Genomic DNA, 24,083 nt, shown 5'->3' on the forward strand with positions numbered 1-24,083 from the left:
CGTCGCAGCAGCATTTCTTTTTCTTTTGTTAGCAACGTGTAGTTAATATGTTACCACTATTAAATTAAAAATTGTATTATCGCATTCTTAAACTTACTTAGGTACAACTTTTGCCTTTTATTATCTTTATTTTGTAGTGTAAAAGCGCTCGTTTTCCGATACTACCTCAGTAACGAGACCGTGCAGACCAACGTGGTTACTGCCACTTTTGTCGCTGTTTTGGTCTTGAAGGGTAATGTAGCGTATTTGAGCTGATATTTGAACAATTAAGTGTTTAATATATTTTGCTTTTTACCTGCCTCGTCCTTGAATATCTGATATCAGTTACTCTGTACAAGTTCAGCTTTAGTATGAGTTTATTCAGTATTACCTCTAAGCGTAGGTTGCTCTCAATTCTAATGTGGAGATTTCCAAAGGCATTGGACTCCCACTTTGCCCACCATGGGCACAAAAGAGAGAACAATACCAGGAGGTCCAGCAAGTCTAAAGGGTCCGGAGTAAGACAGCTTGGTGAGAAAGCAGTACCAAATAAACTTCGGAATCCGGGACGAGTTTCATCAGAACTTCAGAAGCTGGCTCTCGAGGACTTCTCGTCGGAATGGGAGAGGCCTGCCAGACTCAAGCCATCCGTGGAGTCTTCAGACCGGCATGAGATTGTCTTTGGCGTGGCTCCTTGTCTCCTGGCTCTCACCCAGGCTCACCGAGAGGCCTTCAAGCTCTTTGTGAAAGACGGTGAGGCCGTGCAGAGGTCCTCACTCCTCAAAGTGTGCGAGGAAGCAAACCAGCGAGGAGTTCCGATCCAGCGTGTCAGTAAGAGAGACCTGGATAGGATGTGTTCAGGTAGGGTTCATCAAGGTGTTTGCCTGCAGGCCACCCCATTGAGCTACCTGACCAACGACTCGGACCCAAGTTCAAACTCAACGCCTCTCTGGCTAGTTCTGGACAGGATTCAAGACCCGATGAATCTCGGAGCAATCTTGCGCTCAGCGTATTTCCTCGGGGTGGACAGAGTGGCCACCAGCGTCTACCACAGCTGCCCCCTGACCCCGGTGGTCAGCAAGGCCAGTGCTGGCATCATGGAGGTGATGAATGTCTATGGCTACAAAAACCTGGAGGACATGGTCCGCGTCAAGGCGGCACGTGGCTGGCGGGTGGTCGGTACTGTGGCGGCTGAGGTGCGGCAATCCGGTCTTCCAGTCACACCGTGTTCGGACTTCCGGATGACCACGCCCACGCTGCTGCTGATTGGAGGGGAGGGTGACGGATTGTCCCAGAAGCTACTAAATTTATGTCAAATGCTTGTGACCATTCCAGCTGGGCGACAGCTGCTGCCTGGCGTAGAGTCCCTCAACGTCTCCGTGGCCACCGGAATCCTGCTCCACTCGCTGCTGGCCTCCGCCAGGCTCACCTGATGTGCAGAGGAGGAACTGGAATGTACGGAGAACAGCGGTGAGCAAAGTTTTGTGCTCATGTGACTTTGAAAACTTGACATACGGGCTGTTTTGAGATGGGGGTAGCCTGGTTAGTGACGTCAGGAAATCTGACTCCAGCTCCCATTGGGCATTTTCAACATGGCTAACATGCTCCTTGCATGTGTTTTCACTTTGTGTTTGTGTGTTGCATTTGTCACATTTAATAAACAACCGTGATGGTGAATTGCCACTTCCCCTCCCACACTTCACTCAGTCACTGACTGAATTAAGTACATGTACTAGCAAATGTTTTTTTTTGTTTGTTTTTGGGCTGTTTGATTCAGTAATCAAGTGTAGCTTTCCGATTTTTTTTTTTTTTCTATTCCACTTGAGTAGTGGCGTATCAGAAGTTTATAAATAAAATTATGCCCCAAAACACAGCAAAAAAATGGACCAGGTGAAAACTTATAATTGGAAAAACTTGTAAATTGCAGCAGTCTAAAATCAAGGTACTGTCATACAGAGGCAGTTCTAGCAGGGGTTCTAACATGATGCCCTGTGGCACCCCTTGACCTGTATTTGATTTAAATGTGCCACTAACGTCACACAGTTGTTATGTGACTGGACTTTTACAATGTTCTTGAATTAAATGCTCGGTGACGCCGATAGAGAGTAGGATAGTTTTCTTTCACGAATTCCTCTCAAATCATTCATTCACGCTCACACCAATGGACAATTTAGTCGTCAATTAACCTAACATGCATGGGGAGATCATGGCAACATTACCATAGACTGTATACATACAGTAAATGAATGCACTGAATACAAAAAAAAACCCCAATAAATACGCTGAAAAAAATAATATTGTGTTAGTGTTTGCGCCCCTCAGACAAAACCCCTGGATCCAGCCTGGCCTCCCTTGTAAAACTGGTCTAGAACTGGCACTGGATTAAATATACAACTCAGCATTTACACGGAATCTAGTTCTTGTGACCGTAGAAGACCTGTGATTGTTTCTCTTGAAAGAGAAGAATCCATCTCGGGGTAATCTTTTTCACTCGATTGGACTTGTTCGACACCTGTTACAGGTAATGAGGAATACATTGTTAACATAATAACTAACAATATTGTATTTTAGCCTCTATTTTGCTTTCTGTTCACTCTTGGATGTGCTAACATTAGTCAGCCGTGACACCTGGCGGGTGAACCGGATTTGAAAATACTTAAAATATAACATATTATTATTATTATATCTTTATTAAATTAAATAATAATAAAATACTGATATCTATATAAAAATAATATTTAAAATAATTATAATAAATAATACGCTTAAAATAATAATATTTTAATATTACTTAAACGTGGATGATCGATAAAAAATAGTTTTATCAGTCGTTCCACCAAATGTGCTCTGGCTCGGAACAGGTTATTTCCACAACGTTTCCTCCCCCCCATTTCCGTACGATCCACCACACGGTGGCAGTGTGACCAAACTGAGGCTACAGCATCCACCCGTCGTACGGAGGAAGAAGACTGGCGCACACAATGCACTGCACCGCTGACAAGGGTTGCGTCTCCTCGATGTCCACGATACATTTACAATTCCGTGGAAACGCGTGAGAACGAGGCGGCGGGGGACTCGGCGTGTCCCTCCACGCGTTTATTTATTTTTTTTTCCTTTTGCACACCGGATTTGGCCAGGGAATGGAATCGCAAGCGGGGAACGCCGGGGACCGGTTGAACTTGTGCTAAACATTGGATCTAAAACAGGGGGAAGGCTGCACAGACGAGCTGCCCAGCCCGACGGGGGTTGGTCGACACCCTGGTTTATGGAAATCGACACCGAGGCTTTCATAGGCGGGCCTTGAATTTTTCTTCCAAGGAATGGAGAGGGAGCAAAGGCATTTTTGTGCGTGAAGGACTAATACGACGTTATTACACGAGGGATTGTCACGAGCGGTTTCCCATCCCCCTAGTTTGCTTAGGAGGGGGAAAAAAGGATAAACCATCGCTAGCTAACAGCTGGATCGCCTAATGCTAAGCTAGCTGTGGTGCTAACGTTACGTCTTTCTTTTGATGGGATACAAAACTCAAACCATCACTATCGGCCGTCAAACACTTCGGCAATTGGGAAAAAAAACCCAAGACATAACATCGAACGTGGAATAATATTGGACCACACGGTTACCTACCCGGCTGTTCGTAGCGCGTCGCTACCTGGAAAATACGTATTTATTCATAGGTTGCTGTCTGATATTGTGATGTATTGAGTTAGCTTCGTTAGTGGTATCGGAATTAGCAAATGCTAATTACCTGGAGTCAACATCAACCAAGTGTTCGTTAAGTACTCGCGTTCAATGCGTCATTTGAAGCACATTTTACCCCTTGGATTTGATTCAGTGAGGGTGATTAGGGCCGTTTTAACACGGTAACACAATGACATGAAAACCAGTGTGTTGGCGTTCCACTATTTGGCTTTTGGGCCTTCCTACCGAGTACATTTTTTTGTGTGTGCTAGCACTCAAATAATTTGTCAGCAAATTGTTGACGGAAATGTTAGGTGGCGATGGCTTAATTTTAAAGACTAAACCCACGTGAGACTTTTCGTTTGCTTTGTCACCGAATCAAGCAGCGTTGTCCTTTTTTTTGTTTACATGGTTGTTCGCTGGTTTTCCAAAGATCCTTGCTAGCGAGCTAATGTTAGCCATTCAGAAGATGTCCTGATCGTTGTTTTGCTTCCGTCGTGGCTCGTTGAAAATAAATGAAATGACACTCAAATTCCGCCGAAAGAAAGGCCCAGATGCCACTAGACTGTTGTCAAAGGGAGGAAAATAGTACGAGCCACTGGTTCAATTAACGACATTTTAACTGGGGCTCCGAGCGTGGGCCCGGGGGGTGGGGGGCTGGTGTCATCTCTTTGCGGTTAGGTGCCACCTTCCACCGGACCGGGACTTGAATTAAGTGCCTTTGGAGTCAGTGGGATCCGACAAAAGGCTTGGAGGACATGGAGGGCCCGAGCCGAAGCACTGGATCCAGGCAGAGCCGCCGCTCCCGTTCCCAGCGCGACAGGGAGCGGCGGCGGCGCAGGGTCAACCTGGCCGAGGAGCGGGCCACCTCCCTTTCGTCGGGCTCGGATCGGGAGGATCGCGGGACCAAGAGTGTCCTGGGTCCCGGGGAGAAAGAGGGCCGGCCCGCTTTCGGCCGACACAGACCCCCGCGTCGGAGGAAGAGGGAGTCGGTGTCCTGCGAGGAAGACATTATTGATGGCTTCGCTATTGCCAGCTTTGTCAGCTTAGAGGCTTTGGAGGTAAATGTGTGTATGTTGACACTGACTGCCATTCACTCTTCACCAATATTTTTAAGGGCCTTTTTTACATAAGGGGGAAAAAAAAATCATAGGACACCGTCCAAGAAAAATAATGTAAAAAATTGATACACAGGTTAAAGATAGATTAAAAAAAAACAACAACAACACTATTTACAGTAAATGCCATTTTTAAACCAAGTGAAACTGGGCCGTTTTCTACAGCATACCTAATTTTATCTCTCACAACACTAAAACTGATTGGAAATCACTCCTACACTACACACAAAAACCTGGGAATATTAGGCTCAGGATGATCGTCAAATACATAGGATTGTGAAAACACATCAATCAGGTAAAACAAACCGAGAAACCAGAAAAATCAAAGAATGCAAGAGCCAGTTTAATATTCTTTTGCTTCAATTTGCCATGGTAAAACCAATTCACGATTATAACTAAAGATATGCAAAGCTGATGAAGCAAAAAGTCAAGCTTTTTTCCAAACTTCGGGGTGGAAGGTGGCCAGCGGCCCTTTATTCTATCCAATCAGCAGTGGCGGTTTCTGTCATGCAAGATTTGGGGTCACTCAGGCAGGACTTATAGCAGGGGGTCTCGCACAAGTTTCAGAACTAAGGCGAGCAATCTGTACTGAAATAAACACAACACATAGCAAAAAGTGAAGTGTTGTAGTGTCATCAGCTGTTTGGAACAAAGACAATAGTAGAGTCACAGAAATGTATAGAATTAAGAATCAAACATCTGTTTAGAAATATGTCATGTAGAGAGCAGCAGCCAAAATGTATTGAATTAAATAACAGCTTGTTACGTACATTCTGAAGTTTAGAGAGAGATAAATTAAGTTCACTAATATAAATTATAGTGTCTTTTAAGTTCATCCTACAAAGAAAAAAAATACTCAAAACTGTAATATTCTTAAAACTGAGTAGTGTGTGTGCGTGTTGTGTGTCACCCTGAGGTTGTGTTGTGTTCATCTCTTGGCCATCACACCCATCATTCCTGAACTCCTCAACTCTGACACCATTACTTGCTGAGAAAAAGCAATCCACTCAGTCAGGCCACTGATGGCTTGTGTAGAGGCCTCAATTATTCATGCTCTCATTCTGGGAGGTGTTGATAAGATGCCAATTTTTTTTTTTTGCAAGGGGAAAAAAAAATGCCTGTGAAATGATCAGCAACGGCTTTTGTGTTTGTCACAATGGTACCGTCGCTGTCAAGACACTCCGCCCACCAGTTTTTAAGTTTTCTGTCATCTTACCCCCCCACCCCCGGCAAGATATTGCTATTTTAATGCATTTCCCTATTGATCATCATCATTACTCAGAAATCACAAGTACGTTATTGACTAATACATAGGAGGAGGAGCAGCTGTAAAAGGATTCTTGGGTGGTAAAGGGTTACTGTCAGTCTCGATGCTAATTACAGTCAATCAGAGCGTTACCATGGAGACAGGAGCCAACAGAGGGATGAGGCTTCATCGGTTGCCTTCCACTGGTCAGTGGGATGATTCCGGGCAGACCCTAATCCGTACCGCTGCTTCTACACAGTATTCATGTTCACGTCGTTCAATTCTAGTTTTATTCATAATGAAAACATTCCACCTTGCATATGGAAATTTCAAGCTACTTCTTCGTATAAAGTATGAAAGATAAAATGAGTAATTCACAACTGATACTGAATTTACGTTCATCATGTATGTTGTTTTCTCCGGACTGCACCACTACAAAATACAACCTTAGTCTCCACCCAAAACACACAGACCATTAGCCTAATAGCATAATTGTGCGAGTCAATGTTGAAAGATTTCACAAAATAATGCAACTCATTCAACAAACAAGAACATCCAGTTACCTCCATTGCTCTTTTGCTTTGTACCGTGACCTGGAAGGCTAACAATATACCCAGACATCAAGAAAAAACATTTTTAGCAGGCACATTAGCGTTTTGAAATTGTCACAATAGATTAAAAATCACTGACGATTACGCTATTAGGGTAACAACAGTAATGCTATTGTGCATCACGGTGATGCTTTATTTTCTCGTGATTGTGCAGAGACGTTACATTCACGATAAAGACAATGGCGGTGGTGATGCAGCCTCCACATTGTCACCTTTGTTTCTTCTTTGAGCGTATCGGAATGAATTTGTTCCCCCCTCAGATGGACTGCTCCATGAAGCCTAGCCAGCACAACGACATGCTGGGAAGGAGGAACAAGGGCAAGAGGGGTCCGGAGGAGAATGGTAGGGGGCCGCTGTCCGAGCCAGAGGAAGGCGTTCTGCCCAGCTACTCCAGCAGCTGTAGGAATAAGCAGCGGAAGATCGAGGTGAGACAAATCTTTTGGGCTTCAGTGAGCTCACAGTGTACGTACGCCCATAACTCCAACTGCTCCAGGTTCTGTGACACGATGCAGGGACTTGACTATTAAATATTTCTGTTCTTAAAAGGTTAAACACACTTTGACATGTCCTTTTAAACCCCTTACAATCACTAAAATATCTATTTTATGCCCAAGGGACACCCTTTGGAGACTGGCTACATTGTAAGTGTCATGTTACGTATTAAACATAACGTGACACACAATCTGTGTATTGCAAATGACAACATTTTTACCCCACTTTGTTTCAGTGTGACACTGAGAGTGATGCTGGAGACAAGGTATGTGCCGCATTGACTCACATTTTTTTTTCCCGTAAATGTGCTCTAATAGTTCTATGATAGTTTGAGATCACAGTATTTCTTTAATATTCAAATTTATTGCTGGTGTTTCAGACATTCGGTGTTGTAAGTTTGTTTTTTTTCTTCTCCCCAATAACTTTTCCAGGCCTCGGACCATGACATGGATCCAGTGTTCACAGTCAGCACCAGGAAAGGTAAGTGTACCCACCTAACTGGAATCCACACCAGTTACAAGCGTTACCTTGTGCGAGAGGTTAAATTTAGATCTGACGAAGGATGTTTGTCAGGCGGCAATGCATCTTTTTCTTTTAAGCAGGAAACTGGCATATTTCCATTTAAAGATTCTCGCCATCACACAAACTGGTTTACTAAATAAGTGTATTTGATGATCAATATAACCTTTAGTCACGCATTTCTGCTACGGGTGTGGCTCCGTTTCGTCTTTTGAGCTTGAAGTTTCATAGCTGCCTTCCCGTTTGCTGAAGTCTGACTTCCAGGTCACGATTGACAGAACCTTTGGTGTCAATGACTACCAAAATGTGGAACCAAATCCAAAAGTAATGAGCCCATTTTGGCAAATTGAGGAATGGAAAGTGCAGATGTCTGTTTTTAAATGTAGGGGAGTAAAATTAAGAAGTTGCCTGGAAAATACTCAACGTACCCAAAAATACATACCATAAGGACCATAAGTACCTGAAAGTCCTCCTTAAAGGGGAAATCCAGTGGTTTGCATTAACAACGTATCCAATAGGTCATGTAATATGTACTATATCTTGACAACGTGATGTTAAATCCTCTTTCATTTAAGAGTGCTCATGCAGAGCGGCGGGGCGAGCTCGTCAGATTCCCTGTCATTCCGCCCGAAGAACTATCTGAATATTCAACATTAATTTACTGCCACAGGTTCAAATCTGTATGGAAGTATTCCTTTGTCTTCCCAATCAACTAATACTGCTATTTCTTCATCAGATGAGGATAAATCCGAGAAATTGGCGCTGGGCATAAACGGTGTCCCATGTAATCTAGCGTTTGGAATGGCACAGAACACGTCACATACACCTACGTACATCATGTGTCTCGCAAAAATGGCAGCGCCCCTGACAATTCGTAATTGTCGACAAAAATCATCTCAAAAAACGATTACATTGTCACGATAGAGTACATATTACATGCCCTATTGGATACATTGTTAATTCAAACCACTGGATTTCCCCTTTAAGTACAGTCATGAAGTGTTTGTACGTCATTATTTCCCACCACTGCTTATTGCTACGTTCTGTACAATCTAAATGAATTATGGAGCATTTTGGTCAACTTTGTTTTAAATGTGCTTAATGAATAATTAATGTAATTATTTTACTAACTATTAGGTGTGGGAGGAGGTTTAAAAAAGAAAAAAGGCCACCTGATTAAGCTAGCTGTCTTTTTTTTTTTTTTTGGTTCCCTTCCCCCCACCCTCTCAGTTGTTGAGCCTCCACCGTCTGCTATGGGCAAAAGCTGCCCGGGCATGCCGGCGCGGAGTGGCATCCCGCGCTTACTGGTGACGCCCAGAGTGTCTGGCCTGGAGCGGAGTCATGAGAAAAGCCTGGAGTCGCATTTCCCAGAGGCCGTTAAGTCTTCTACCTCTTCCGCCTCCTTCCCGCGCCTGCCCTCCCGCTCCCCAGCCTCAGCGGCAGGGCCGGTCCCCAGGCCCGGCGCCATCAACGGTAATGGCGGCCGCCACCACAACTGCAGCCCCCCGCTGTCCGCACCGAAGCCCTTCCTCACCTTGCCGGGACGGTCCCACTCCATTCACAACAGGTTTGTCGGTTTGACTCGGCAATGTCTGCTTTTTGTTTCGAGCAGAGGTGGGAGAAGGTCACATATGTGCAGAAATCTCAACTCTTAACCTTCACATTTCAAGCAAATCCAAAGTTACTGTTACAAAAAAAAAGATCAACTAAGTCAAGTTATAAGTCCTCTCATACAATCTTGTTTAATCATGGCATATTGCACACTTTGGACTCAGAATTTGTATTAATGTTAGTTTGCTGTACTGAGACATTCACAACCACAAATTCAATTGTCTTTTACTTTGTCTTATTGATTAAACGCATTACCAGCATAAAGATTAGTGAATATTTGACCACCTATTGGTTAGCTAAACTGTGTAGTAAACATGTCTGACTGCCTTTGTGGGTTATGGTTGAAGTTAGATGTCAAAGTTGTCTCTTACAGTGCTGGACAAAAAGTAATTAATTATAGTTACTTATTATGTTCCTAAATTTAAGTGGTTACCAGGTAATTAATGCGTCACTCCAATAATAACAAATAATTCAGAATTTTTAGCGCGTTTCATGGGCCACTTTCATAAAGTTCAATGGTAATTTAATGTAACTTATTTGTATGACTTCAAACCATTCCTCGTAAGCATACTGCTAGCTCTCCTTGAAGTATTCTCCTTAAAGTTTCAACAGTAGGATTTTTTTTTTTTTTTTTTAACACGATGATGATGATTAAAGTAATAAAAAAAAACTCACACAGCTTTTGGACAGTTTGCAGTGTGCGTGCTGTTGGAGAGGTTTCATGTTATTTACAACACACATGGATGAAAACTTCTCTGGGACGGAATGTACACTTCACATGTATGTTCTTACCCTTGACGTTGAAGTAGTGTCCGTCCTTGCATCCTTCAGGCGTCTGTTTTAGCTAGACAGAACACATCGGCATTGTTGCATCTAACACCTCAAACTCGCACTGATTGCACATATTCAAAATTCAATATACAAGACTTGTGAATTTGTCTCGTGAAACTCAAATCGAGCCTTTCATACATTTTTAGTCAAGCAACTCCAAAGTTGTCTCACAGTAATTTGAGTGAAGTCATGTGACCAAAGTCCCCCACCTCTGGTTTACAGATGCCAAAGTGATTCTGTTGTTTTGGTCCCTAGGAGCAACACTCCGGTCAAACCTGCGTCTATTGCGTCGTCTTCATCTTCCATGCGCCCCCCAACTCCCTCCACCAGTGTGTCTATGTCCTACATCCGGGGAGCAGGGTCCTCTGGGCCCCTCCGACCTCTATCCCGGGCGAACTCGGGGACTTTGTTCACTTCCTCGCCAGGTCTGCCTCCCCCTCCCCCTCTACTCCAGGGCCCTTCCCACTCATCAGCAGCAGGTACAGTAAACGCAGAGCAGCACCTCATTCGCTTGAGAATTCCAGAGGTGATTTTAATCGTCTTTCTCACAATGTAACGCGATCCGCAACAGACCAGGAAATGCTGCGGCAGAATTTAAACTCTCACTTCCTGAACGCACAAGAGTGCGAGGGCAGGCGTAGCGCCCCGGGGCCCGAAGGGAGCAACTCCGCCGTGGGCCGCTCCACTCCCGGCGGGGCGTCGGCGTCTAGTTCCACCCCGGGATCGACTGGCCGGACATCCCAGAACCAGCCCAACGTGCAGCCCCTGGCCTACCAGTACCATCAGCACAACCACCAGCACCAACATACGCACACGCACCAACACTTCACGCCATTCCTGCATCCCACTGCCACTGCAGCGCCCCTGGTGAGGAGTATACTTGTCATATGTCAAATTCCAGTCTGTCTGGAATGTGGACTGACTTCCGTGTTTGTGTTGTTTAACCCTCCTGCCAATTTGTGTCTTTTCGGTGTAATAAGTACCCAGGCAAAATGGAAGGGCTGTATCGGCATCCAGTAAGTGTCACCAATGATTGCACATTTTTGGGAGGGGAAAAAGTATTTGCCCCCTTCCTGATTGATTATGTTTGTGCATCTGTATTTTGATTATTTGGTTTTATTTTATTTTAGTAGGCCACAAAGACTACCCAAGTAAATATAAAATGCAGTTTCTAAATTCAGTGAACCCGACATATATATTTTTTTTAAAGTTGATTTTGATAAAGTGCTGTTTACTAATAGATGAAGCTATAGGTCTGCCTTTTGGAGGCCCAATTTTTAAACCAGGTCACAGAGTGGATAAACCTTAAAATGCTTCCTTTGCATTTCTGTGTGTACAACACATAATGCATCTTTCCAACAACAGCAATTGTGAATTACATGTTTTGCATTCGTGCTGCAGAAATTCCTGAACATGTTAAAGGCTTTTCCAGCAAATTTGCCACAAAAATCCAGTCCATACCAAAGTCTCTTGAATTCCTTGCTTTACATTCGCCACGATTGCTGTGAGCTTGTTTGCGTCGCAGAGATCATTATTTTTTATTTATTATTTTCAGCATTAAAGCAGCAAACAGGTCTAAGCGGCATGGTGACCTACTGGTTAGCACGTCCACTTCACAATGGGTTCAAATCCAAGCTCTGTCCTCCCTCTGTGGTGTTTGCATGTTTTCACCGTGCCTCCATAATTATTCTCTGGGCACTACTGCCACATTTCAAAAACATGCATGGTAGGTCAAGTGAAGATTCTAAACTGTCCAAAGGTGTGAGTGTGATTGGTTGTTTGTGTATGGACCCCATGATTGGCTCCCATCCAGTTCAGTGTGGACCCAGCCTTTCGCCTAAAGTCAGCTGGGATAGGCTTCAGCACAGCTGTGGCCCTCGTAAGGAAGAGCAGCACAGAAAATGGCTGTATGGATGTTTTTGGCTTGAGCAAAAAACAAACAAACCAAACATCAATATTTGTGAGGTTTTTGCAAATAACAGAGGATAGCTTCCCAAAACATAACATCGAGTCGACAAATTTGCAAATATGGAAGGCAACAAAATACAAACTTATCGATCTGACCATATTTGAAAACGCAATTGATTCCACGGTTTAAATCAGGAGGTAACTGATAACCACAGTTTTGGAAAGCTAAGTTCAATCAAAACCAGGCCTGATAACCGCCACATTTATTGGTTTAAATCTTACCTGGTAGATAATGAGGAATAAGATATAACATTTCAAAAAAAAAAAAAATGCATCATGCCAAGATCCAAAACAATTAAATTAAGGTTTCGGTGTGGCCAATTCAGTCAAGTCCAGAATTTAAATCCATTTGAGATGCTTTATTTTGAAGTCCAACTGGCAGTTCTTCCTCAAACGCTGTTATAATAATTCTGCAAAGAAGAATAGGCCCACATTTCTCCACAGTTATAATGACTCATCACAACATATTGCAAATATTTTAATTATTGGTGCCAAAGGAGGCATAACTATGTATAATGCTGAGGACTTTTTCATGTAGGGCCAGATAAATTTGAATTTAGAAATTGGATATTTACTGGGGTGCCTTTGTCAGATATTAAGCTTGGTTTGTTGAGTGATGACAAATGAATAAATTAAAAAAACATATCTGAAATTAGGAACGGGTCAAATACTTTTACATGGCACTGCACGCCGGCGCTGCTTGATGGAATCTTACCGTTGTCATCTATGTCTGCGTCTGTCCCAACAGTTCTTCCCGCAATACCCGCCGCCGCCCTCAGTGCCCAATATCCAGCCTGTGATTCCTCCCACCGGGCCTTTCAGCTCCCTGCAAGGAGCATTCCAGCCAAAGGTGAGGGGAACTTTTAATGTCAGTCATACCTGCGATGAAGCCACCCAAGTGTTGATTCAGGACTGGGTGGTGCCGTTAGCGCTTATGCTCTCATGGATGCACACGAGGAATCCAGCTGTTAGCTCACCTCCTGTTTAGATAAGACATGGGGGGGCTTCGTCACGGCTTCATGTCTACAACGCCCATTTTATTCCGGAACATCTTCGGTTTTTCATTTGCATGTTAAAATACTTAGTTCAGTTTGATCGGCCTAGAAAATAAAATACAGATTTCTGGTTGTAATCGATATGTTCCCTCTTCACCTAATTGAAAAAGCAAATGACAATGATATAATTTTAGCGGTTAGATTTGCTTATTCCGAACAAATATGCTTTGAAACATAATTTCCCTCCCAGGATTGACTTGCATTAAATGAAAAAGCAATACATCATCTTCCTGCCCAGATAATGTGAAAATAACTGTTAAAAATATCTAGACTGTAACTGGTTAATGTGATCATCAATGGGGGGCGGGGAGGAGCACTGATACCACTTTTTTCAAGACTGAATATGAGTACTTAAATTTAAGTACTCGCTGATCGCAACTACTGATTCTTGATAATGCCATGCCATCTTGAAATTGTCATGTAAATGTTTGATTTCAATCAATTATTGTTCAGAAACAAAAGATTTGTTGAGCATGGTGTAAGTTTCACTCCAACATAACATATTTTAGAGTATCAGCTTGTCATGACTGACATTCTAACATCCAACTTTTTCTAACAGTGTAGCGACACGTTTTGCTTAAAATATGGCATGTAACTTGGCGCACGGTGGAGCAGCTGGTAAAGTGTTGGCCTCCCAGTTCTGAGGTACCCGGGTTCAATCCCGGCCCCCACCTGTGTAGAGTTTGCATGTTCTCCCGGTGCCTGCGTGGGTATTCTCCAGGCACTCCGGTTTCCTCCCACATCCCAAAAACATGCAACATTAATTAGACTCTCTAAATTGCCCCAAGGTGTGATTGTGAGTGCGGCTGTTTGTCTCTATGTGCCCTGCGATTCGCTGGAAACCAGTTCAGGGTGTACCCCGTCTCCTGCCCGTTGAGAGCTGGGATAGGCTCCAGCAATCCTGCGACCCTCGTGAGGATAAGCGGCAACGAAAATGACTGGCTGGATGGCATGTAACACAAGGGATTTCAGTTATAAAATAAAATTGTTTCCAGGACAACTGAGTTCATCAGCCGTTTTGCAGAGCATAATTTACTGTCCCTTTTGAAAACGATTGGTCAACTCCGTTCCCACGGGGTCATCCGGCAAGCACCGAGTTTCCTAAGCTCCATTGAGGGCTGCTCAAATCTGGGGTAGCATGCATTGTCATCTGTGTTTACATTAAAAAAAAAAAAAAAATCTCCCAACTGCTGACATGGCTCCTGCTCTGGCTGGGAAAGTGGTATTGTCATTTTCTAGTATGGGTATAATGTCCATAAAAAACTGAGCTTTTTTTTTAAATTGCAAATAAGAATATTTCAAAGTAACCCCAAACATTTGACCGGTAGTGCATAAGAGCACAATCACTTGTAAATTATTTTTAAATTGCGGATAAAATGATGGCTCAGCTGGTCCATGTGTCAGTTGTTGAAAAGCGACACTGCGACCTCACCAGTTCGCTCATGCTCTTATTTCACTCATGTAGAATTGTAGAGGTGAGATAAGGTGACCTCTGCAAAATATTTCTGTCTTGAACGCACTCTGGGTCAACAATTTCCATCAAATCGACAAATCGCTGCTTTTGGAACATTTAAAGGGCCACCACATCTTTGGCAGTGGTCAGCATACTGTAATTGACTCTGTGATTGCTATCCTCCAGTGCACAAACTGCATAAACAGAATCATTTTCACACTGTCTGTTCCTAAACAAAATGCGTTTTTATATAATCTTTTTATATTGTGGATTTTCACATTCAGTGGGCATGTCTTGAAACTAACTCCTCCGATGAACAGGAGATCGGTGTAATCGCTCACTATCAGTTCTCTAGCACAAGTGTAGAAGTTGTTGACTTGGTCGATCCTTGGTGGCTGACATCGAGTCCTGTGCGACAGCCTCTTGTCCCTCAGGGAACCGGTCCGGATCTGAGCGCTCGCCTCGGGGTCGTGCCTCACCACCTGCAGCCCAAAGATCACCGGGTGAGGACCTCCTTGTTGTCACGTCAAGTCTTGTCGTTTCCAGAGCGACTTCACAACATTTTGCATTGCACTTCGATCTGTGGCCCATGAGCTTGTATTCCAATTTCAGACAAAAAGTCAAGTTTTATTCTTATTTTGCGTGACAGATGTGGATTAATAGTGGTGTTTTACAATTGTGTTCTTTCGTAGCTAACTGATCCATTCAGGACATCGTTGAAAATCAGTAATGTAAGCACAAACAGATGTTGTGAATGCACTGGCTCAGCTGATCTTATTTTCTCATTGCTTCATTCACGCCGCACTAACCTCACAACATGCTGGCTCGCTAGTGCTCTCTTTAGTGGCCTTGCACACCAGTTAGATATTTCATATTTTCACAATGCTTTTGACTTCTCCTGTCCCCACTTTGGCCGCTCGCACTTGTAAGAAGATGTCGAGAGATGACTCTCAAACTGGCATTGAATACTAAGTTAGTCAGGGGTGGGCAAAATATGGCATATATGGCCCACTTTGTTTTTTAAATGTGGCTCACTGAGCATTCATATTATTAAAAGTCCTGTAATTTTGTTGCATTATTTTGCATGGTTAATCAACTATTTAATTACCAAAATTGGATAAGTAAAACGTACATTTTTTTTATTCCTTCAATTTATTCAGTAGTTGGTTAACTGATTTTTTGTTGACAGTAAAATTAAGTTTTGAAAAAGAAGCAATTTGCTATAGTTTTTACATTATACATTTGATGTAATTATCAGTTAATAAATTATTCCTACATTAAATAAAAATAATAATGAGGATTAATGATTTTGTTATTAAAATAAACAATTTTACGTAAGGATTTTGTTTTTGACTTTGCCTTTTTTATTTTAAGTTTAACTAAAAATGGATTAAATTATACAATATTCCATTAGATAGTATTAATTTTCAAATTAAATATTTTAAAATTGACACATACACTAATTAATTCATTATAAATATAAGTTCTGCATTAAAATAAATGAGAACATATAGGATTTAAATAGCTTCCACTTTTTTTTCCCCTCTAACCTATTATTGACCTGCCCCACCATTTTAAAAACCAAATGTGGCCCTTTAGAGCAAATGTTTGCCCATCCCTGTAGGAAGCAGATTATAAGCAAGAAAACCTGTCCGACATCTTCTGATTAAGGACAATATTTATCGATTAACACCGCAAACACGCTTTTTGTGGCGTACAGAAACCTGGAAAGTGGTGTGCTATGCACGTATATGTGGCCTGGATGATCTTGAGCCATCAGAAGAAAGTAAAGGTACGTCTCTCTAGTTGCAAACATTCTTCACAAACCACAAAATAAATGTTTGACTTGTGCGCCCGTCATCTATTTTTTCCCCCCCACAGCTTATGCAGGCTGATCCTCACAAGTTGGACTTCCGCAGTGACTTGTTGGCCCGTCTTCCGGGAGCCGGTGGACTCGGCCCCATGGGGCCCATCGGAGGGGCCCTGCCTCCAAGTCACGACCTGACCAGACCTCCCAGCCTCTTCTCAGCGACAGGTGCGGCCAGCCAACCAGGGCACGTACATTTTATATCGAGACAATCCTCCACTCCTTGAACAAATTACATTTCAGAAGCCTGTTCTGTATCTTAAATTGTGCAAAAGTGCGTTTTCTTTGTTGTTGGCCTACTTTTGGGTGGCAAAAGCGCCGATAGCACCACCGGTAAAGAAATCCCTACGTGTCAATTAGACCAAGACAGAGGAATTTAAAAAAAACAAGGTGAACTGCTCAAATGATGACTTTTAACCTTTATATTGCTGTTTTAAAAATGTGTTAAGTACCAGTTTAAAAGATCTTAATGTGAGGTAAATTGAAAAAACAAAGAAATAATACTAATATATATATATTTACACAATACATTATTATATATTACCTATTACTCAAACATACTGAGAAAATGCCTTAGCCATCATTTTCATCTCAGAAACGATCCTCTTCTTCTTGCTCATCATTATGCTCCCTCGGGTTACAGACTGGACAATAATTTCCATTGTTAATATGCTCGTTCTCCACATAACACCCATTCAAAAATGGTAATACCGGACTGGGAATTTGGATAGGTTACACACATTGATGAATGAAACTTTGTAGTGTAATTATGACTCCTTTGGGGAGGTGCTGGAATTGGGCTGGCGAGCTACCGGTGGCTTGCGAGCAATAGTTGGAGATCCCTGATTTAGGGTGTGTCCTTTCTTTCTGATGTACTTTGAAAGGCAAGTTTCATAGTTTGAAAGACTGCAGGTAAACGTTACTGTCTTCAGACTCACGCCAACTTCGTGCAGGTGCAGTCAATCCGTCCTCGGCACCTTTCATCGCTCCATCGGCACCACACTCGTCTTTCCTCGCTCCAGCTGCTCATTTGGGTAAGACCGCAATCTTAATTGGACAGTGTTATGTTAATTCACTCATTCGTAAGATTCACAGGCTAACTTTTGGGTTTGAATTGTTTTTAAATAAATCTGCTTAACTTTAGCATACAAAGACCGTCGAAAGGAATTTTAATCAATAATCGTGATGTACATGTCCTTTTGTTTTGTAGATCCATATGGCCGATCTCCACCCTTTACCCCGCTGGGAGCCCTCGGTTCTGGTGCCTTTGGAGGACTTGGAAGTCCAACACTTGGTCAGTCCCTTCGTGTCCCTAATAATGCTAATTGTTGACTTCTGCTAGACTTTAATGAATCTCACACAGTTCTAATTTCGACAAGCTGTAATCTTTAGGGGTGAATCTTATGTCAATTTTGTATCAGCCTAGTCATGAGTAGTGACAGACATCAGTATGATATACAGTGGAGCCTTGTTTATAAAAATGTTCAATCAAACCGTATATTGAAAAAAGTCAGCTATCTTAATGCTAATATGTATTGTAATTCCCGGCCTACAGAGCGCACCTGGTTATAAGCCTCACCCAGTACATTTGTAAAGGAAATACCATTTGGTACAAATATAAGGCACAGGGTTAGGTAAAAGTGTGTGTAAAAGCCGCAAGTGCCCACATTGAAACGCACATTGAGACACGAGATATTTACAAAGAAAGACGGTACACAGAGTTTAACGCTAGGACCGGCGCGCTAACGCTAGCGTCTTGCTAACAGGGCTGGTTAAAAAAAAAAACATACCGGTAAAAATCACTGAGACTCGGTGGTAATATGCTAGTGCAGCGCTAACAGGGTTGGACCGGTAAAAGTCACTTCCTCGCCACATATATTCCACCGGTCTCACTCTTACCCTTTCCGCTCGCGTGCCCCCTTGCGGATGTTAGAAAAAAAATGCACAAATTAGCCGCATCACCACATTAAACGCAGGGTTGAAAGCATGTGAAAAAAGTTGCGGCTTATAGGCCAGAAATTACGGGTATGTAAAATGCCATAGATGTGGCAACGGAAAATAGCATGGACAGTAACATAACTAACAACCTTCAAGAATCTGCTACTTTAGCACAACAAATAGAACTCTAAATTCAGACATACGTTTATAAGGTAAAATCCCTTTAAAAATCTGCGATATAGCGGCATGTGTGAACCATGAACGTCATCGTGCATATCAAAATGACTTAAAGTAACTTGTGGTTTTCAGCGGGCTCCATGTTCGGTCCTAAGGACTCACCCGCCACTGTAGTGGGAAGCTTGTCCAATGCTCCCAACCACCACGACCCGTGGAGCCGCCTCCACGGCGCGCCGCCGGGCTTCCCGGCAGGCCCCAGTTGGGCTAAAGGAGGTGACAAACGGGAAGAAAGGGATCGCGCCAAGGATGGCGAGCGGAGAGATGTACCCCACATCAAAGATGAAAAGGACAGGTAGGAGTCACCGAACAAAACAAAACAAAATACGTTTTGGTGCTTGTAAGTCAAACATATTTGACGAATATGACAACTTTTTCTACGACACAAAAATGTGAATCTATTGTGAACATTTTGATTTGATGTTGAAAATGGGCAACTTTTTAGTTCTTATCACATTTTTGGTTCCATCACAGAAATTTTGACCCATCAACTTTGACAACCTTTAGGAATTTAACTCCGTACGAGTTTGGTGTTAGATGTTTTTAACTGAAACTTGTCAGCCATTTAGAGAAGGAGTTCCCCAAGTACCAAATGAAATGGTCGACCAGATAAATTGAGAATTAATGATGTTAAATAGTTTGACTCTATTTTAAAGGTGTCACACAAAAAGATCCCCAAAAATACTCAGATTGAAGTGGCTATTCCAACGAGACTCTGCATTTTGGTAGATTGTGATTTGGGGGGAATCTTTTCATATTGCTAATATCTTGATTTGGGATCCTTGGAAAATGATCTTCCCTGGACCCAAAATGTTACTTCCCTTGTTATGCAACGTTAACGGTGCTCACACTGCGTGTTTTGCAGAGACAACATGCTGTACGGCCGCCCACCCGTGAGAATGTCTCCCGTGGCGCCCTCTTTCAAACCGCGCAGTAGCACCCCCACCTCCCACATCAACGGCCACAGCAGCGCCCTGGGAGGCGGCGGCGGGGCCGTTGAGGACATGAGTCGGAGTCTGAGCAGGGATCGAGAACGCGAGCGGGACCGAGACGGGGACAAGAGGCCGCTGCCGGCGATGTCTTCACGGGGTCTTCCCCTTGGCACGTCCTCTTTAGTAGCAGACAGAGAGAGACCGCGGTCATCGTCATCCTCCGTGCTCAACACCCCGCCTCCTGTCGGCCGCTCGGCCCAATCACCCATGGACCTTTACCCCCGCCCGCTGGGCCCGGCAGCACACGCCCTTCACAGCGAACACTCCCAAAGAGACAACAGCCTCCCCACGTCTTCGGCGGCTTCCGTCGCCATCACTTCTTTATCTCAGGCTAAAAAGTCTGACAGGACCACGACGCCCGTGTCCAAACCCCCGCTGCTCCTGCCGCCGGTTAAAGTAAAGGAGGAGCGCAAGGAGGAGCCAGAGCACATCCCCATCTCTCTCCCTCCCCCGCTGCCCAACAACACCTTCGACCGCCCCAACAGCCACCCACACCACCACAGTTCGGGTACGCCTTCGTCCTCTCTCTCACTGACTCCCACTCCGGGGGTCCCCCTCCCTCCTCCCACTCCGAACCCGCCATCCCACCTTTCCCTGTTGGATCGGTCCCGGGCCATTGAGGCCTATCTGGGTAGCACGGGAGGTTCGGGTTTGGTAGTGGGCCCGGGTGGGGAGCGTTTCACCCATGGGACCCCGCAGGGACCACCGCAAGGTCCACACAGCTTCACATGGGATCCTTGGAGGGAGCTAGCAGCTCAGCACCATCAGCAACATCGAAGGGAAGCTATGGCACTCCGGTCCGACCCACATCTCGCTCTGCGTTCAGATCCCCACCTGGCGCGGCTCCTCCAGCACCAGCGCCTCCTGGAGGCGGAGAGGGCGGCTGCCGTCGCAGCTGCGGCAACCGCGCCTCACCACCCGTCGACGTCCACCGCCTCCAACCAGGCGGTCCGCCAGGAGCTCGCCCTCATGGCCCACCACTTCGACCGGCCTCACCAGCTGGGACCCCCAGGCGGGGGCCTGATGGACGAAGACCAGCGTGCACAAATCTTACGGGAAGACTTTGAGCGGGCACGCTTCTTTGGTATGCATCCCCACCTCCCGCCCAGTTCCCACCTCTCCAGCCCCTCTCATGCTGCTACAGCTGCTCACCTGGAGCAGCTGCACCCTGGCCTTCTGTCCCACCACCTGCCTCCAGGGGCCGCCGCCGCCTCCCAACATCACGCGTCCCTGTACTCTCGTCTGGGCCCACTCAACACACACCACGTGCCCAACGGCATCCTGGCAAAAACGCCGGCGGGTCTGGTGGGGGCTCTGTCGATGGGGGCACCCCCGCCTCTCATTCCTTCCATTACCAGCCGGGCATCCACTCCGCCCCGTGGTTCCAGACTGATGGGCCCGGGAGAGCTGACACTGTTCGGTGCCCACAAAGATGGAGAGTCCAGATAGTACAGGTTGAAGGAGATGAAGGGAAATGTCAGGATCACTGTGCTGCTCGCTAACGCAGTTGCTCACACAAAGCAGTCCCGGCAAGCGGAGCCCGGCTGCTGGGAGAAATGCAAGACTCATTGAGGTGTTCCCAGTGCAATTCAGACCACATTATGGAAAGCTGCATGAGCATTTATCCTTCATATCCACCTTAAGGTCTTTGTCCTCGGCGCACTATTAGGATATAAAATGAATCCTTAAATGGCCAGCTATAAAACCATTTGAGCATTTATTCAATATTGTTTAAGATCCAAATACTAGTACGGTGTTTGTCCTCACGACTAGGACCACTTTGGCATTTTAGTATGGCAACTACATCTTAATAGTGAGGCAATACTGTGCACTAGTTGACAGTCACGTGCTACAAGTACTAATAGTGACAAAGTTCTTCTATTAAACATCTTGTGTTACTAGTATGAATAGCACACAGTTTTACCTCACTAGTAACACGTAGTTGTCCTACTAGTACAGCAAAGTTGTACTACAAGTGAGGATAAAGAGCTACTAGTACATAGACCTTAAAGTAGGGGTCTCAAACTCAATTTACCTTGGGGCCGCTGGAGGCAGAGTCTGCCTACATGGACACACGCGGAATTTAAATTAGATTTTTTTTTTAAATCCCGTCTTCTCAAAATGTGTTTTTTAACACAAAATAAGATGGGTCAACGCTGGTGTGAACAACTTCTGTACAAAAACAAAAAAACATGTCTCCCTGGCAACGCTGCTGTAATTTTCATTGAAAAATGTTTTTCTGCTACCATCCAGCCCGGTCGATGTAATAACCCCGAGACCCATTTAGTCCACTGTGATTGGTCGATTCGTCAGCGCCGCACACTGTAAAAGTGGCATTCATATAAAACCTGATGGCAACACTAAAATTAAACTTTCATATTAAGGTGGAGGCCACAAAATATTGACTCGTGGGGCACGAGTCTGATTCCCCAGGCTTAAAAAATGTCAACTAAATCATAGGTCTCAAACTCAACGCCCGTGGGCCAGATGCAGCCCGTCACGTCGTTAAATGTGGCCCAGGAAAGCAAATCATGTTTGTAAACGCCTGTGATTTTTGCTAAATTATGTACCCAAATTCCAGATTGTCATAATGATAAGCAATAATGTGAAGATAATGCATTTTACTGCTGCCAAAGTGGTTTTACTGTTAACTTATACAATACTTGAACAAACTATTATCGTCGTCTTTTGATTTCTCAATTTGTTTGGTCGTGCAATAGTATGGTTTTGTGCTGAAGCATTTATATGGATTCACTTTTCTAACGAAATCCTCTGAGGGGAAATCCTAACTACGATGCGGCCCGAGACAAAAAAAATCAGTTTGACACCCCTGGACTAAATGGTCAAATGGCTTCCCACGAAGCCGTTTAAGTATTTATTCGCTATCCTGCCGGTTTGGCGAATTGTCTTACTCGTGAGAACAAAACACGTACTAGTTCAATGCCCTTTCAGCTGGATATGAGGGGGTGTTAAATAAATGCTCAAACGGCTTTCCGCGCTACATTTTACATACACATCTGACTGGTTTTATTTTCTGCGGGCAGTTGGTTACTGCACACCTTTTGTTGGCTTTTTAAAAGAGCCCTTTTTTTTTTTCCCTACGTGGATCGGCAGTGACTTCCAGAGCCGAGCGCGCCTGAAAATGTGTCAAGAATTCAGATTCGCACGGGGGTCAAGCCCGGGATCCATAAGACGTGATGCTGCGGAAGGAGGGCGTGTAGGCACGCGAGGGGATTTATCATGGCACATTTGTCTTTTGTGTGTCCGTTTTGTCATTTGCGAAAAGACAATACTGATGACAAGACCGATCCATTAGTCAGTAAGCGTTGTACCTCAGTTTCTTGCTTTACCCAAAAATCACCCCAAAACCCAAAGCCTCAGCGTCACGGAACACGAGATTCACCCCCTTTTTTTCGGTTTGTTTATGGGGCTTGTTTTGTTCCCCGAGGACGGATTGGCGAAATGAACTGCAACGCTGCGTCAAATCGTACAGCGTTTTCGAGCTTCCTCTTGTTTCCCACTCTCCTCTGGACTATACGAGCAGGACCAGATTATAGTAGTCTAGACAAAATGCCTTTGTAATTATTATTCTTAACATTATCTTCTATAATAATAAATATATTCACTGTTATGTTATTTGTCATTGTTTCAGGTATGCACCAGTACCCCATTCCCCACCCCCCTTCCCCCCCAGGTAGTAATACTACACATCATGCAAAAGTCTTTCTTCACACTAAAGGTTGAAATGCTGGCGAAGAGCAGCCTTTGGACTCTTCAAGGATTTCATCTATGCCTTTATTACGCTCACAGGGAGATTTGACTGTGTGCCCTCGCTTTGTGTGTTCTATCCATTCGGGACAATGTAGAGCCTTGTACAGTGAGAATTTGAAACATTTTTTGTTGCTGTCAAAAAAAAAAAAAAAATAAGTTATATACATGGATGAGTGGGACATCTGCTGAAGAACTGAAAAGGCGTACAAAGGACATCCGCGGTGGGACGTGCTGAGAGGGGAAAGACTGGGTCGATTATTTTAATATGACCGTTTTATACCTTTCCAATCCCTCCCCTAGAGACCACAAAGATTAATTATTAAATGAACTGTTGTTTACTCTCTCGTGTGAGTGTTTTGTTCTGGTCTCGTGAATCGGGAGTCTGATAGGGCCTTTATTCAGTCAGTTGATGAGTAATGGAATAAATGTTATATTCCTCTTCGTGGAGATTATAATGTGTGATTATAATTTAGTCCAGGGAGACTATTTGGTGTGAATTAGCGCTGCAGAGTCCATTAAAAGAGTGATGTGTAACCTTATTTTAATTGTATACACGTGCCACTGCAATTGAGTGTTGTATTCAATGTTAAAATGTGGAAAATTGTGGCATACATATATTTAAAAGTACAAGTATTGGATGTATGTTGAACGGATTAGTTTTTTTTTTTTAATGCTAAATGAGAAACATTTCTAATTAGCAAAAAGTACAGATAGGG

General features: G+C 44.0%; 1 protein-coding gene across 6 annotated transcripts; it reads left to right on the plus strand.

The window, feature by feature from the left end:
• Positions 1-39: 39 nt before the first annotated feature.
• On the plus strand, positions 40-23,523 carry fbrs (fibrosin). Of its 6 annotated transcripts, none has more exons than XM_061810256.1 (18): positions 1,319-1,449; positions 6,897-7,061; positions 7,251-7,277; positions 7,364-7,393; positions 7,560-7,608; positions 8,878-9,214; positions 10,345-10,568; positions 10,661-10,956; positions 11,070-11,105; positions 12,806-12,907; positions 14,985-15,068; positions 15,258-15,296; positions 16,286-16,357; positions 16,447-16,600; positions 17,365-17,466; positions 17,643-17,726; positions 18,680-18,899; positions 19,470-23,523. In XM_061810256.1, the coding sequence occupies exons 2-18, from the start codon at positions 6,897-6,899 to the stop codon at positions 21,043-21,045; spliced, it is 3,597 nt and encodes a 1,198-aa protein (XP_061666240.1). In that variant the 5' UTR covers positions 1,319-1,449; the 3' UTR covers positions 21,046-23,523. The 6 variants fall into 6 exon arrangements, with proteins under 6 accessions (XP_061666241.1, XP_061666240.1, XP_061666236.1 ...); XM_061810252.1 differs by lacking the exon at positions 1,319-1,449 and adding an exon at positions 2,915-4,722; XM_061810253.1 differs by lacking the exon at positions 1,319-1,449 and adding an exon at positions 2,916-4,722 and having other exon boundaries at positions 17,386-17,466.
• Positions 23,524-24,083: the final 560 nt, after the last annotated feature.

This window comes from Syngnathoides biaculeatus, chromosome 22 (genome assembly GCF_019802595.1).
Source record: "Syngnathoides biaculeatus isolate LvHL_M chromosome 22, ASM1980259v1, whole genome shotgun sequence".
In the NCBI taxonomy this organism is placed as follows: domain Eukaryota; kingdom Metazoa; phylum Chordata; class Actinopteri; order Syngnathiformes; family Syngnathidae; genus Syngnathoides; species Syngnathoides biaculeatus.